Genomic DNA, 16333 nt, shown 5'->3' with positions numbered 1-16333 from the left:
CATATACATAGCCAGAACACGTCTACTATGCACTGCTTGCTATTACTCTTGAAATACTCTATACTTCAACCTGCTTCCTCTCTATCCACTCCACCTTAGAAATGTGATGTGCAGGAAATGGAGGAGAGTGTCTCTCTACCACCCTCCTTGTTTTCACCCTTTGAAGCTGCAATGCACAATAAACGTCTATTTCGTTGCCTTCCGACTAGCTTCCACCCTAGCAGTGCGATATGCGACAATGTTTCTTATTAAAGGTGCGAAGTGCGACAAACTTCTCCTCGTAGAGTGCGACTTGCGACAAAAGAAGGCTTCCTCAAAAGTACGATATGCGACAATACTTCTCGTTAAAGTTGCGAAGTGCGACAAATCCCACTTTTTCTAAGTGCGATGTGCTACAAATCTCTCCTCTTCAAGAGTTCGATATGCAATAGAAATTATCTGGCAAGGTGCGAGCCACCCCTTATATACTCGTTCAAACTACAACGTGTGCCTATACAAGCCCTCTCCGCATTACTTAGAGACATCAAATCATGAATAGCACACCCCTATGCAACCAACAAGAAACCCTCATGTATCATTTTAATCATTTATCTATCCAGGTTATCTACCAAATGACATTCATCAAATATATTTCTCTTGCTGCCCTGTCCCATTTTCCCATTCCTTGCAAAATTCTAAACACCTGCCATTTTCAAGTTCCAGCCTGAAATTCGTAAAATCAACCCTAGGAAATTGGATTGCCCGTGCTCGTAAGAAAACTCCACCAACATGTTATTTCATTTCCAAACAACCTCTAGAGGTAAAAGAGATGAAGCCATTCAATTTGGCTTCAAAGCCACCCATCCACTAAGCCCGAGTTCCTCACCATCACCAGCCAGCAAATCAGTGGGTCTTCTAGGCGGCAAACCAGGTTTTTCACTTTCATCGTCATCCTCCAATCCCCTCGTTGGAGCGGCTTTAGGTCTTCTAGGTTGTGAGGGAGGCGGAGGAGGAGTACTGTTATCTTTCCTGGTCGAAGCCGCGGTAGTTGCTCGTCTTGGGGGCGGAGGAAAGCCTGTATTAACACCCGCTGTGGGCCGCGGTGGTTGTGGCGGAGGCTGTGATGAGCGGGGAATTATTGGGGAGGCGTTGGGGGATGGCGTGGAGGTGAGATGGACAGGTTTACGAGCTACTGGTGGTGGTGCCTTTTTTGAGGATGAGTTAGTTGTAGAGGTTGATCGGCGGCGGTCAGTATTGGAAGGAGAATGGCTTTTTATAGAAGACTGTGAGAGGTTACGAGTTAAAGCTTGTATTGATTGCGTTGCCGGATTGAAAGGAGGTGGGAGAATTCGTGTTCCGTTTGTAGAAGGACGAGGATTTGGTGGAGGTGGTGCAAATGTCGTATTAATCTTATTTTGAGAGGCTTGTGCTCGAGGGACAGTTACCCAGTCCGGTTCATCAGTGGGAGTAAAAGGATTTGAAGGCCGATTAGGATTCGGTACAAAGCCTGGCTGTGGTGGGCTGATAGTAGATCTTGCAGGCTGTCCATTATCCAGCCACCACTTTCGTCGGTCCGAGCTTGCGGGTGGTAAACCCGGCTCTATTGGGTCGTAATCAATAAGATCATCATCGCTACTATCATCGCTGCCACTATTCAGACCTGGGTTTCCTAGCCCAATGCGTCGCCTCTCATATATCTCCCGGCTGAGAGATTCGCGGAGATCTTCGTCAATTATGCTTACAGTGCATTGGAACGTAGCATATACTGGCCGATGATCTGAAAATCGAAGAGGTGCCGTATTGTAGTTTATCTGGCGGAGATTGGTGCCTTTGCGGAGGATACGGTCAGTCCAAGCCGGTATACGAGCCTTCTCCGAGGAGTCGAAGTTATCAGTTCCGAGATCGTATTTATAGGTCGGAGAGAATGTAATCCTCGATTCCGAGTAGTACGGGAAAGTGAGGCCGGCTACCATTTGCAGGTTAAGTTGATCATTTTCATACAATGTCTCCAGGTCTCCCATCTTGATGAGATCAATCACTTTCTCTCGCCCGAGACCGATCCGATAATTAAAATCGCCCATCCAGATGACGGTATCGTGATTATCAATACCTCGATTTCTCTGGAATCTTAGACCATGATGTATGGTAGCATAATCGCGATTTCTTTCCTCGTAATTCGAGAATCCTGCAGCTAGATGGGCCGTCACAAAACTGATATGCGTGTTGGCGTAATCCATCCTAATAGCAACAGCGCCCTTGTTTCCGGCCATCCCAGACATTCCAGTTTTCTTGACACTCCCCTCAACATTTTTTATCTTCCGTAGGACTGAGGCTTTGACGAAGATGCACAGTGCAGCGCCAACAAGTTGTCCACTCCGCAAAAGCACATAGTGGTCACTGCCAGCTGATCGAGCATGCTTGTTCAATGTCTTCTTAACGGCTCTTTCCCAAGCTTGCTTCCGTGTGGGATCGCTGTTCATGATTTGTTGCGGACTAAGCTCAACAATCTCTTGAAATCCAACAGCTACGATTTCTGGTTGTTGCTGGGATGGTCCAACATCAGGACATAGCCAAGATGATAAATCTTGATCAATTCCCGTAGTCTGACCATTCAAGTTGAAAGACCCACACCATCTACATAAATAGTTAGTATTTGATAGCTGCCATATGAAGTAACGTACATGTTGATCGTCTCCGAAGACTGGTACTCCGCGCTCCGCTTTGCGAGCTCAGCCATCACATAGTCATTGATAGGATCGAACAGATGAACAGGGGCCTGTCCAACCAGCCTCCCTAGGAGCATATCAATCGTATTCTGACGCGCTTTATCCGTAAAATTGTTAATGTATAGTCGGGTTGCGCTCTTTCGCGCATCTGCGATAGCTCCAGCCAAGGACATTTTCCCGTGCCTTGTGAAAGAAGACTTAAGTGCGCCCGTTCCAGCGTAAATCCTTGACAAGGCGTCACCGTTATCCGCCCACAGGGTCGAATGGCGCATCCAAAAGTCGGAGGCTGCTGATACTCCTCGGTGACTAAGAAAAGACTCGACGGCCATCTGAGAGATGATTGTTTGGATCAGATTGGTCCTATCCAGACAATCAAGGCAGTTCGTTCGGAAGACGCCCTCCTGTTGTAATAGGACAACAGTTCTTCGATGGGCCTTTCCAAGGGAGTCATCTGCAGGGTCTTCGATATCTTCTGACAAGTAATAGGCGAACCCATCGGCTGAGTGCTCAATGAGTCTACGAATCATCATAGCTGCCTCGTACCCATTTGGCCCTTTCGTTTCCGCATGGAAATCGTACTCCGTCTCTCTCAGAAGCTCGCGACCTTGCCCACCTTCCTCCCCGGGCTGATTAAGGGGACAGTGTCTTGTTGCATATCTATAGAGGTTGGTTAACTCCGCCTCGCCTGGTTTGGTCTCACTAAGGAGGTTTATAATGTGCACCGCACCATAGGCTTGCTCCAACTCTCCAAAGTGCTTATCAAAGGCAGGTTGAGTCCCTTCAGCCGATCGCGTGATGGTGATCTTTTGCTGGCCGGGGATCAAACCGGCTGCTTGTTCCCAGAAGACTGGAACGGAGCCTCTGATCTGCGCGTAGGAGAAACAGACACTTGCAGGCCTTTCATTTGTGGTAGGATCAGATGGTTCAGCAGATGGGCTCCAATATATAGTCTCGGATTCCACGGAATTTGCTACGTTCCCATCATCATCTATCCCTCTACTATTGAATCTTGTTCCAGCTCTGCGACATGACAATCGTGATATTAGAGTAAGGGTCGATGGGAGACCGGTTCGTGTGGTTCGTAAAGGCGCAGAAGAAGAAGGTATGGTGATTGTGAGAACAAAGCCTCGTATAGCAGAGGTAAGTATCCTCGAGTTGTCCAACGCCCGCCTTTCATGTTCAACAAGTCTAGATCTGAACTTGACCAGTGGGCTGATCATGTAGGAGTTCCAGAGGAAAGACTCGTCAAGATTATCTATATCGAAGGCGGACGTTTCTCCGGATCTATATGACTGTTTTAGCAAACGATTATGTGCAGATAGGTCCTCCCATACCGATCCTGTAATCTATTTGTGAGATCAAAATCCGTGCTATAGTAAAAGCTCCCATTGCCAAGCATCTTCTTCAGCTCGGTACATGGATGCTCCAGCAATGACTCTCGGTGGTTGAGATTCTGGCCATAGTCCTGGTTCTCTGTCGAATATGGATCGAGACCGTCGCTGAATACATGATCGTAGTCGGAGCTATTCAAGCAGTAGAATTCTACGCCCTGGATCCTCTCAACTGTCTCCCCCGGTCTGACAACAGCAACCTTGTGACAATTTGTGACCACGGAGATGAAGATATCGTTGTTGATGGTTATTAACCCGAGGGTGCCGTGGACTGGCAACGGACTTAAGGTTCGAAAGTCGCTGAGATTTGCTGAAGCGAGGTCTAAAAATTCCACCATGCACCGTGAAGGACCGGTGCTATCTGTAGAGCTTCGGCGTGGTAGAGACTGGAAAGAGGTGTGCGAGTCATTTGTTACGGGGTCATGACCCGGAGGATTGTTTCGGAATATGAGGGCGTTGGAGGGTGTCACCAGGGCAATCGACCGCTGGGGATATTCGCAGAGCAGAACGCGGATAGACATGCTTAGCTGTTGAGGAAAGAGCTATATCAAACTGAAGATCCGGGGGCATTTTGGAATTTCGATTGCTGGTATCATTGCATTGGTTGTTTGTGCTCCACGAAATGTTGGCTTGTGGTTGTAGAGCTGATACAACTGTCATGGCAGAATCCTCGACATCTCACCGCCCGGCTTCTTTACTTCCGTCCTTCCAGAAGCCCCGCGACAGTTCTCCGACAAACGTCAGAGCTACCCCACCATCAACACTCATTAAGACTCATTTTGAACTTCTTGCGACAATACATTCGAGGTACAAACAATATGTATTTTTACCCTTCAAGTCACGCAGGATTCTTGCTAATTAATTCATAAGATGTCCTTAATTTTCCAGTATTATATAGATATAATCGAACGCTGATCTGCTTTGCCTACCTAGCGAAACATCTGGACCTATAGCAATTGAAAAGCACTTTACCACTATATCTACCCTTCTGATTTATTTTAACCCCCTAGAACTTTACCTTGTTTCCACTTTAACATAGTATCTATGACGTTATTCATTTTCTAATTCGTCCTTGTGCACCTGGAGATGGGAATAAGTGTCGTACTTGGCTCGCAATGGGTAATATTTCTCTGTTATGCAGCTCCCAGGATGGGCACTGAAATATACAGGGCGATGAGGGAAAAGGTAAATTTATAATATCCTATGCCCTGAGAATTTGCTAGTGTGTCGTGCTCAGGGCGGGAACAACACAGGGTAAGTATCTCAGATGCCTAGGCTATAGGAACGACTCTTGCTCACCAAAGCTAGACATACTATTGTCCCATCTGACCAAACCATACGCATAACCCGAGGGTGAATTCCTGTTAATATTTTTCCTTCTTGATAGTATGCTCCCTTGGATGCTTTCTAGTATGACTGCCGTGAGTCTTGAGAGAACTCTGTTCAGATAGTGCTCATTAGTACTAGATGTCTTACCCAGCGGGCTTCTCAACCCGGAAACCAAGAATCTAATCTGATTCGGCTACATTATACATATCCAAAGACTTCTGAAAGAGCGTGCGGATCTTGAGAACAAAGGCCTTCAGAACGCAAGGGGGAGACTTTACTTTACATTGGACACAAGGCTCAGCAAGTTTCGATGCCTCCCAAAGTATGCCACTACTTGAGGATTTAATAACATGTGCAGCGTCGTTCTTGATCTCCACCAGAAGTTAGACGGACTCGAAGAGGCTTTACTTAGCGGGAGCAAAATAGGGGCCACTGAGGAGGGTATTGGGCCATGCTATATATAGATAGGTCATATTTCACTCATAATTCCCTTTTTATTTAGCACCTAGCTCTTGAGACATACTCTTACTCTTATGTTTTGTAGGTAGTAACAATAGTAATTCATGGGACGGTTTGAAAATGTCGAGGAGCGGCATAACATTTGCGATGGTTTTTCGGGAAGAACTTTTTGCGGATACAGTGAGGAAAATTGCGTAAGTGTCCTATCTAGATAGACATTTTGTATTTGCCCTGTATCATGCCGCCGAATAACGTCGATTTTGGGGCTTTTATAGGAAACCACAGTCTGACACCCTCTAGTGCGGGCTTCAAGAACCGATTTTAGGAACACTTGGTCTATGACCCCGAAGAAGAAATAGCTAGGTTCCAGGTAAGCAGAAGTCTTAATATCCCCTAGCAAATGTCTCCAATTCCCCGCAGAAGTACCGTAAAATATTGGCTCCGCTCGTCATCGATCAGCTCCCACTGCTCCTAGTTGCACAGCAGCAGAAGTCCTCACTACTCGTAGAAGGTCAGTCAGCCTCGGAGAAAATTCCTGGTTAAGGAGATCTATTCTTCTTTCCACATACTCCTTAATTATTTGTCAAAATGCAATGCTAACCTCGAGACCTTGGTGTGTAGGCGCCAATGCGATCATGGCCCGTATACCCAAATCGTATCCCACGATAACCTTTTCGTGATGGAGAAATTACATCTAGCTCGATGTAGATGCTGGAAACATACCTATACGTGTAAGAACATTTCCAAAGCATCTTCAGCCTTTCAGTCCGATTGGTATTTCACGGACCAGTTCATAACTCTTCGAGCATGCTTTATATTTCATTTCCCGGTTTTTATCATTGGTTTTGCGGGTTCAACGCACAGCGGTATCGTATTCCTAGTCTTGTAACGCCATAACCGCCTGGCCTCTCCCTACATGGAAGGTATAGGGTCAAGCAACACTCACTAACTGTTGGAAAATCTAGCCTTCCTAGAGATTGGGGTGGTTGTTAAATACTGGTTTAGGACACAAAGGGAAATGGTCGAATATTTCCCCTCAGACCTGCAAGTGGAGAATATCGTACGTTTTACTTTGCCCTTAATTTCTTGTTTATTTAGCCGCCAGCTCCTAAATGCTCCTACTCCCACGATTTGTGGGAACATGCTATAGTAATTCCCCAGATAGGATGTTGAGTGTCTCTATTAAGTGCATTAGTGTTGGTAGTGACATATGCTTTCGATAAGCTATTTGCACGTTGGCGGTAACCCCGCATAAGTCCAAAAGAGAGGACATGGTTATGAGATAATGACGTTTCCTCTGATTGTTCTTACCGTTTTTCATTGCGCGTATTGAGCCTGCGCAATTGTGCCATTTAATAAAAAGGGGGGTACATAAAACAATAGATCTCCTCACAATCTTTCAATCTGCTCATTTTCCTATTTCTCTCCTCCTGTTGTGAGCTGTTGTAGCGTTTAGAAAATTATTTTCTTCATTCAAATTATCAGCTTGGACAGTATTTGCAAGGAATTCCTATTTTGACTGTAGGAAATTTACATACCGAGTGACTCTGGCGAAACATGGAGAATGGCGTTGTCTGCCTCGCGACGTGAGGGTTCTCTTACCCTGGCGCCCGCGCCCTCTGCGGGTCATTTCGGGGTCCTCGTTAAAAGTTGACGATTTCTGGTGAGGCGGTGAGTAGTAGCTGAGCAAATTCGAGCCGAAGCTGATGGCTTTCTCTGGTTATTAATAATAATATTAGGTACCTACCTACTTCGTACCTAGGTCGGTAGGTAGGTAGGTAGGTAGATAGGTAGGCAGATACGAAGGGCAGTACCTCTATTGCCAGGCACGTGCCTGTGGGCTTTCGAACACTTGGGTCATTTGGCTGACTTAAGTGCCTATATCACGACCACCTCAGGTCTTTTGGCTGCTATAGTACAGTAGTTCGATCTTATCTTATCATCATCCCTTCCATGATCTATTGACCTACGACTGTTATTCTCTCTGGAAGTTGAGGATTTTCCAGGCTTATCTTGGGAGTAAATCCTGTTGTTATACGTAGTATATTTTATTTGGCAGAGCCATCAAAGCCTAGAACATACATATTTGACATGTCAAGTCAATATAAAATGTACCGTACTTCCTTACAAGGCTATGATTATCAGGGTCTTGTAAACCCCTGTGTCATTCCTTAGGAAGCTCCTACTGCAATGATGTACTTGATTAGCGAAGTAGGGGCCATTTTCAGAACAAAACCTATACGGAGTAATAACACCCGTGGTTCCCAACTCAGCTGAAAGTCGTGCTAATCCGATCCACACCTTCCAACCACCTCCAACCAGAGCTCTTGAGAGAGGAATTGCTGATCGTCTGCCTTGAGCAATGCTACTAAATAACCCCGCGGAGTTACTTTAGATGTACCGAATATGTTAACGCAAGGAATGGCTTGGGAAGAATGTTGATGATGCAATGGCGGAGTAGTGAGACACGACTTGTGAGATTTGTGGTAGCAGATATGGCCCTTGGATGATGGATCTGAGGCTCAGGTATCACAGGCAAGCCACGGCCTGAATCGAGAATCGAGACGGGGGGGGGGGGGGCACTGCGGGGCCAAAAAAGCAATTGACACTGACGGCCGTGGCAGCAGTTGAGGACGTCGTCGTACCGTCCCAGATAGATCAATCGAGCGTATAAGTGCTTCACAGGCGTCACTTTGGTGGTTTCATGGTGGTGGAAACTTCGAGCACGCACCACAGGTACGACGCCGTGTGTCTCCTTTGTAAGTACAAATTCGAAGTCGGTCGCCCGAAACAAAACAAAACAAGACAGGATAAGCCCATTAATTACGCAGTACTGCTGCTGCTCCACCGCTTTGCTGCAGCTGCAGTTGCACGTGTAGGCTACAGGTTAATGCCTCCGTCCGGGAAACGCGGCACCGCAGCGTCTTCAGCCTCTGATGTTCCTGATTCTCCAGAGCACGGAATAATCGAGTCGGGTACGACCGTACGTACGCGTACTCTCCAGCGGCTGGAAGAGGCAACTCGGCTGTCTATCACCGCAATAGCTATGAGCCTGCGATTCTGCGATTTTGAGACTGTGAGACTTTGGGACTTGGAGACTTGGAGACTTGGAGTTGGAGACTCTGAGAGGTAGCGAAAGGGAGAGGGAGAGGGAGACGCTCGGCAAATGGTGGTTTTCTGCTGCTGCGGCGGTTGCTGCTGCCTCCGTTGTCTCTGCTGGCGAGACATCGAGACATCGAGACATCGAGACCGAGCAGAACGAAGCATCTCCAGATTCTCCACGGTCTCAGCGATGATTCGCAGCCTGTGCCCGGAGATACCAGGTGAGAACGCTTGCTGTTCCTTGTCTCCGGCCCCCAGATTGCCAGACATCTCCAGCCTTAATACATGGGTTCCGGGCTGCTGGGCTCTGGCTCTTGTGTCTCCTTCGCGTGTGGCTGCGCGAGTCTGCCTGTGTCCACGACTCTAACTGGCGTCGTTTGTTTCAGCTGCATGCTGCCAAGCACAGCACTTCGTACAGTGCGAGAGGACTTTGCAAGTTGTGCTCCGTCCTGGGCTCCTTGTCCCTCGCAAGAAGTTGCCCATATTATAATTATGTCGAGTTGGTTTGGTTTTGTGGTGTTCTGTTTGGCTGCGAGTTCTCTTTTTCTCTGATTATTGTGGTCCCTCTGCTGTCTCCTTCCCGTTCCCGGGCGTGGCTCCCATCCGCTATCGCATCCGTTCCCGCCGCCCTTCCCTGCGAGGAAAGCGTCCCTGGAATTCTCGTCTGTTGTTTACTGTGTACGAAGTATTCCTGGCAAAGAAACATGATTTTTATGATTGTCGGGCCCGCAGGATGTGACTATCCGGCTTGGCAGCGAGGGCCAGAACTGGCAATCACTGCATCGATTTGCGGCCAGACTCAGGACGATCCAGCAATGCCAGCACCCCATTATTCCTGCGCCGGACGGCGGTCTAGAAGCCCGCCCCGATTCACAAGTCTTCTGCAGCCTTCCTTCTTGCTTCTGGTCTTCGTGTCTGTATCCGCATTATGGGCCCCCCCTTCCCCCGTCGCGGCCACCAAGAGCCAATAATCAGCGCCCTCCACTGCTCTACGCCCACTGCTGCTGTATGCCCAATCTCCAATCTCCAGTCTGCTCTCTATCACAATCAAGTACAGTACGGGCTGTGCTTTGAACTTTGGACGTAGCCCTCCAATGCTCCAGGTCCTTCGTTCTTCAAGATCCCAAAACCCAGGACTTGGACCAGGACATGCCCCAAGCCCCAAGAAGCCCCAGCACCCAATACCAAGCCGTCATCTGGATCTCTTGAGTCTTGAGTCGTCCGGACTCTCCACAGGCACTCCTGGACTACGTACGACTCTGTAGTAGTCTGTACATAGCCATTTCCTGCACACTCCTGCTGGAAACACTCTTCTCCCTTTGGTGTGCAACAGTGTTTTCTCGTCTCCCCAACACATCGGTCCACCTTCACTCCAATCCAATCTCCTTGCCCGCCGTTGCTGTGGGTAGCGCGGGGCACGAAATATAGAGACGGGGAGAGAGAGAGAGAGAGAGAGAGAGAGAGAGAGAGAGAGAGAGCTATTGCGAGATTGGAGGGCTCACCCTGTTGCGAGATCTCCACCCCATCCGCGGTCTCGACTGTACGGAGTACGTGTACGTAGTATACAACTTATCTACATTCTTCGGAATTTGCATTTGACCACGGCCATCACCACCACAACCACCACAACCACCACAACCACCACAACCACCACAACCACCACAACCACCGCAACCCCACCAGAACCCATACCGCAAGGCCCTAACAAGCTTCCTTCCTTCATCTTCTCACAGTCGACGCAGCCTTCCAAGCCTTCCGGCCAGAAGCCCGCGATCGATGTGCTACCGGCCCGTACCACGCTGGATTGCTAGTGGTCTAGATCCATCCATGATTCTGAAGTCGTAATGCACCCGTTGCCTCCAAGTCAGCATTCGATGCTCACCACGTCCATCTCACTCCTCCCAGTATCAGTACGTATACGCAGACTGCGCCGGCGGGAACCACCAAACCAGTATCGTATCAGCTATCCTCTTCCCATCATCCGCTATAGCTACCCATACCTCTCAAGGTGGACCCCTCACCACTTATCCCACGAAACTGGTTCAACAGCAAACAGATCGGCAACGGATGCGGACATATACCGCTGACTCGATCTCATCGTTGCTCTGAATTAGTACCCGGGTCCCCGAAAGTTTCCCAAAATCACTACTCGATTGCCTTCATGAGATCTCCTTCCCAAACATCCCTTCCAAGAACGTACGGTAGAGGGTCGATTGTGGGAATAGGAGAGTTAGCAATATCATCTTGTACTCAACATCTATTAGCATCTGAGGGCTGCTACATTTCAACTGCACGAACGCTTCGCCGACCATCAGCGTTCATCTGGAGCACCGCACTGGCCCCTCCAATTCTGTATGCCTCTCAGGTGACGACACATCCGCCCTGTGATGCATGATATGCACAATATTACCACCGCTCTCGAAGCAAGACCGAATGGTCCTCGGACATTCAGACGACTCCGGCAACGGGTGAAGCATCGGATTGAGAGAGATACGAAGAGCGAACCTTCTCGGTGTTCGGGAGATGAGGAGATGGGGGAGAACGACGAGTCCCCGGCAGAGGCTTTAAACGACAGGGCTACGCTCTGCTTACCTGACTTTGCTAGAGATTCAATATTGCATGGAGGAGATGAGCGCTTCAAGCCCGCACTGCGCCAATACTACCCATCATCTGAGAGCAATGCCGCCGAAGGCCTTGTCAACCTTAAATCAAGGCTCAAGAATGCCTCAACACATGACTTTTGGGGAATATTGGTGAAGGGTATGTGCGATATCATTGGCTCGCAATGCGCATTTGTGAGCAAGCGGATGTTGGTAGATGACCCGGACACCGGCATTGAGATGCCCCCGTTGGGTGAACCTGGTTCTTGTCTCATGGCAATTGCATTCTATGTTGACAACGGCGCCGGGGTGAAAGAATTATATCGGGATTATCAATACCACGCCTACGGTAGCCCTTGTGCCCATATGAGGCACGACAAGGTTTTTCTAATTCCCGAGCGGATGACCGAGTTCCTGCCAAACAACCCGATTGTGATGCCATGGAAACAATCCGAGGCATTCATTGGTGTCCCGCTCTTTAGTGAAGGGAAGTGTTTTGCTCATTTTGGTTTGATTTGGTCATTAGAGGGTGCTGTGAAGAAGAAGTTGAGTTGGGGATATATAGAGATGTTTATGCACTCTCTAGAAGATATGATCTTGCAACGGATTCTCGAGGACCGCGGACTTGAGAAAGAGCCACGAAGAGATCCTACGCCCGCCAACGACACACCGGTATCCGGGTTCACTCCGCCCTTGTCACTACAACCATATGCCCGAAGTCTTTCTCACGAGTTAAGGACACCAATGCAGGGTGTTGTGGGTATGTTGGATATCATGTATGCGACGGTGCTGGACGCTATATCCGCTCAACAGAGTGAGAAGGAACGTGAACCCTTCAAGCACCTTAAAAGTCACATCGAGAAAGTTCAAGGTAAGTCTCATTTTCTGCACCATCACGGCTCACTAACAACTCTGTAGATAGCTCTAGACGCGCCGTGGAGGCCGCGGACAATGTAGTACATGCATATGATCTCAACATGCGGATGCCAGAAATGCCGATGACCCCTGATTTTAATGACTCGCCCAATTATATGTTAGCGTCAGTGGCTTCAACGTCTCATACTCCAAACCCAGAGTATGGAAAGCTACCATCGCCAGTAAGCACAAAGCGCGGGCGGCCTGACGAAATCGACTCTTCCGGGCTTCCCCTAAAGCGGATGTTCACGGTGATAAAGACGGAGGTCCTTGGTGAATATTTTCCTAATAGTGCCGCCACCTCTTGCGAAGTCTGCGGAACAGTGACGACGACGGTGCCGAAGTCCGAAAGGCCCTCGGGCAGAGCTTCACCGGATGTAGACGCGCACGGAATGGCGGGTTCTCCCCGGATATCATCCACATTGAGTGCAAACCATCGACGCATCATCACTAGGGAATTCATGCGAACGTTGCTAAACGACGCTTTGCAGAACGATCATCCTACCGGCCAGGTTCACACTGAGGCCGAGACCGGTGAGACGATCGATGTTAGGACTATCAACTCCAAGGGGGAGGTGCAAGAGAAAACAATATTATTGACGGTCGAGCTCGGATTTCCTGAAGTTATTATCACCGAAGACGTCCATTTACGATTCGCTTTACAGAAGGTCATCGGAAATGCCATTAAGTTTACTGATACTGGCAGCATTAGAATCACGCTCAAGATGAGCAAGAATTTGCAGGTTGTTGAGATCTGGGTTGTGGACACAGGATGTGGGATCTCTGAACAGTCGAAACTACAACTTTTCAAACCACATTTCCAGGAGGATGCTTCTATCAGCCGGGCTCGAGATGGCCTCGGCCTCAGCCTATTCAACGCCAAGGCACGTGTTCGGAAGAACCTGGGAGGCGATGTCACTCTGGAAAGATCTGCTACAGATGGACCTTTCAAGGGCTCCGAATTCCTCATACGGCTTCCCATATCAACTTTAGTCCCAGCCAATATAGACGTTCCTCTGGTTGGGGCTCCCCTTCATGGAGCCTTCCACTTCGGTCCACCTACGCCCAACTTGGAATCCAGCACGCCTGGGGGCCCTTCCATTTATGGTATTCTAGACGTTAGACCAGGACCAGCACCTCGACGATCTTCAGCCATTCCGTCTCACAGACGTCCAGTGTTCAATCCAAACCTTGCCAAAGAATACCCCCTGAACATCCTAATTGCCGAAGACAATGCCATAAATCGAAACGTCGCCGAAGGGTCATTAAAAAAGCTCGGTTATACCACCTCCGACATAACCCTCGCCCACGACGGCGCCGAAGCAGTGCAGCACTTCAGGGAGTCATTGTCAAGACCTTCTGAACAAAAGTTTAATGTCATTTTGATGGATATTTGGATGCCGAATATGGACGGCTTTGAGGCATCTATTCAAATTTCGGACTTGGCGAGACAGTCGGGAGAGACAACGAAGATTATTGCTGTTACGGCTGATATTACCGGGGATTGTATGGAGAAGGCGGAGAAGGTTGGTATGAAAGGGTTCCTCGCAAAGCCCTACAAGGTTATGGATATTGAAAGATTGATTGTGGAGCATTTCGACAAAGTTGTTATGTGTGACGGCTGTTGTTAAGAGACTGCTATATCGGTCGCTGCGATGGGACAGGCTCTTTTTTTTGGTGGCGTTCTTAGGCGCATCAGCGGATTCTGGACGAAGGAGTTTTGAGATGGGGGTTTGCAAATTGGTACAGGACTGAGAGACTGGGCTTACAAAATACCTGTTCTGAGACGCTGGAGCGCTGGCTGGGGTAAGGCGTTTAACGAGAAATGGAAATGGGCTGGGACGGTGTTCTGTTCGTACGCAAAACCCCAAGGGGATTGTTTTACATATATTTACATGGTGGGAGTTTTGTGTTGGTGTATGACACTAATAGGAGTTAATAATATGAAAAAGGCGAACTTCATAGGATTAAGATTGAGATTGATATTGATTGAGTGATGACTGATTCAGCTTTATTAAAGTACCTAGGTACCTGTAGGCAAGGTAAGGTATGTGGTTAGCGTTAGTAGGGTGTGATTCGGTATCGTGCTAGCGGGGGTTGAGGTAGTCTGTGGGGTACAGGGCTAGCGTTGGGACCTGACCGTGGCTCCGGCCACAACGACATCACCAGACACTTCCTTCCCTCTTGATTTACATCACCACTTCATACTCCGTACCAAACGATCAAACTACAAGACCCAACCCGCGAACATGTAACACCGCCATACAAATGCTTCGCCTTCACGCCAGCTTCGTCACACTCACGATCCTCTTCTCCCTCGGTCTCAGTACCGTTCTCCATCCTTCCCAGAGACCCCTCTCCTTCACCCATCCACCCGACCCTCTAAACACCACCATCCACCTTCCTCTCTTCGCAGACCTCGAATTCCTTTCCCGCCTCGTTGACATATCCTACTGCGTCGGTACATCTGGAATCTACCATCCTTTCAAATGCCTTTCTCGCTGCGACCAATTCCCCACCTTCGAGCTAATCGATACGTTTAATACCGGACCTCTGCTAAGTGACAGTTGTGGGTATGTTGCTATCTCTCACGGTGGGGAACAGGGGATGGGAAACAGAAACGGAAAAGAATGGAAGAGTGGAGATGGGGGTAATGGGAGGATAGTGGTAGCGTTTCGTGGGACGTACAGCCTTGCGAATACGATTGCAGATTTGAGTTCTGTGCCGCAGGAGTATATTCCCTATCCGGGGGAGCCAGGAGGTGATGACGAGCAGCGGCAAAGTGCTCCGGATTCAGAACTCCCCACCGAGACTTCTTCGACCGGGAAGGAGAAAAAATGCAACAACTGCACAGTCCACACTGGATTTTGGACCTCTTGGGAAAACACACGACCTTATGTCATTCCCCGCCTTAAAAATCTACGTGCGTCATACCCAGATTATCGACTCGATCTTGTGGGCCATTCATTGGGTGGCGCGGTCGCTGCTCTTGCGGGGTTGGAAGTCGAGGCTTTAGGATGGCAGCCGGTGGTTACGACGTTTGGGGAGCCGAGGGTTGGGAATGTGGGGTTGAGGGATTATGTTGATGATGTTTTTGGTCTCCTTGGCGAGCAGGGAAAGGAGGGGACGGGGAATCTTGGAGGGAAATATAGACGTGTAACGCATGTCAACGATCCCGTTCCCCTGCTGCCACTATCTGAATGGGGATATCGTCCTCATGCGGGAGAAATATATATCTCGAAGCTGCAGCTACAGCCTGAACTTGACGATGTGAGGTTTTGTGTTGGAGATGAGGACACAGAATGTATTGCAGGGGCGGAGGTTGATGCCGTGAGAGATGCCGAGCGGTTGCGACTCATGGTGAGGGATGTTGAGGGTATAAAAGCTGAGGACGCAGTTTCCGATATGCGGTGGCACTTCCCCGCGAGGTATAAGATGTGGGAGCTATTCTTCTCGCACAGGGACTACTTCTGGCGATTGGGACTTTGTGTTCCTGGCGGTGATCCGTTGGATTGGGGAAGAGGCCCGTATGGGGAGCGGAAGGGAGAATTGTGAGAATATATGTATGTATGGGTATCATGGCAAAGGAGCCGGCGTATTAGAGTTGTGTTGTTCGACCTTGGGCATTTTGGAGCTGGGAGTTGGTAGTACGAGTATTGTTAGTGTTGGGTTGGGATGAAAATATGGCAGTATGAAATATGGCCTACGAAAGAGGATGGAATAACGAAGTAAAGTATTATATGTTAACTTATTCTTAAACAATAGTAATTAATACGAGTAACTATTCGTAACTAGGTACCTTCTACGCACTTCCTATCCTCCCATAAACGAT

The 16333-nt window shown here is 48.6% G+C and overlaps 4 protein-coding genes across 4 annotated transcripts; 2 read left to right on the top strand and 2 right to left on the bottom strand.

Annotated features, from left to right (window-relative positions):
- Positions 1-818: 818 nt before the first annotated feature.
- On the bottom strand, positions 819-4617 carry BP5553_06169 (uncharacterized protein; the record flags this gene model as incomplete). The annotated part of the gene is made up of 3 exons (XM_032014792.1): positions 819-2613; positions 2661-3989; positions 4040-4617. 3 exons carry the CDS (start codon positions 4615-4617, stop codon positions 819-821), a joined length of 3702 nt encoding a protein of 1233 aa, XP_031869473.1.
- Positions 4618-8764: 4147 nt separating this feature from the next.
- BP5553_06168 (uncharacterized protein) lies at positions 8765-9256 on the bottom strand (the record flags this gene model as incomplete). The annotated part of the gene is made up of 1 exon (XM_032014791.1): positions 8765-9256. One exon carries the CDS (start codon positions 9254-9256, stop codon positions 8765-8767), a length of 492 nt encoding a protein of 163 aa, XP_031869472.1.
- A 2126-nt stretch (positions 9257-11382) lies between these two features.
- On the top strand, positions 11383-14132 carry BP5553_06167 (HHK17, histidine kinase-group VII protein; the record flags this gene model as incomplete). Its single annotated transcript, XM_032014790.1, has 2 exons — positions 11383-12457; positions 12505-14132. The coding sequence occupies 2 exons, from the start codon at positions 11383-11385 to the stop codon at positions 14130-14132; spliced, it is 2703 nt and encodes a 900-aa protein (XP_031869471.1).
- A 637-nt stretch (positions 14133-14769) lies between these two features.
- Positions 14770-16056, top strand: BP5553_06166 (uncharacterized protein; the record flags this gene model as incomplete). The annotated part of the gene is made up of 1 exon (XM_032014789.1): positions 14770-16056. The coding sequence occupies one exon, from the start codon at positions 14770-14772 to the stop codon at positions 16054-16056; it is 1287 nt and encodes a 428-aa protein (XP_031869470.1).
- Between the last annotated feature and the right edge of the window lie 277 nt (positions 16057-16333).

Source organism: Venustampulla echinocandica, assembly GCF_003357145.1.
Source record: "Venustampulla echinocandica strain BP 5553 chromosome Unknown scaffold_3, whole genome shotgun sequence".
NCBI classification, from domain to species: Eukaryota; Fungi; Ascomycota; class Leotiomycetes; order Helotiales; family Pleuroascaceae; genus Venustampulla; species Venustampulla echinocandica.
Note: the sequence above shows the minus strand (reverse complement) of the source record. Positions and strands in the feature narration are given on the sequence as shown.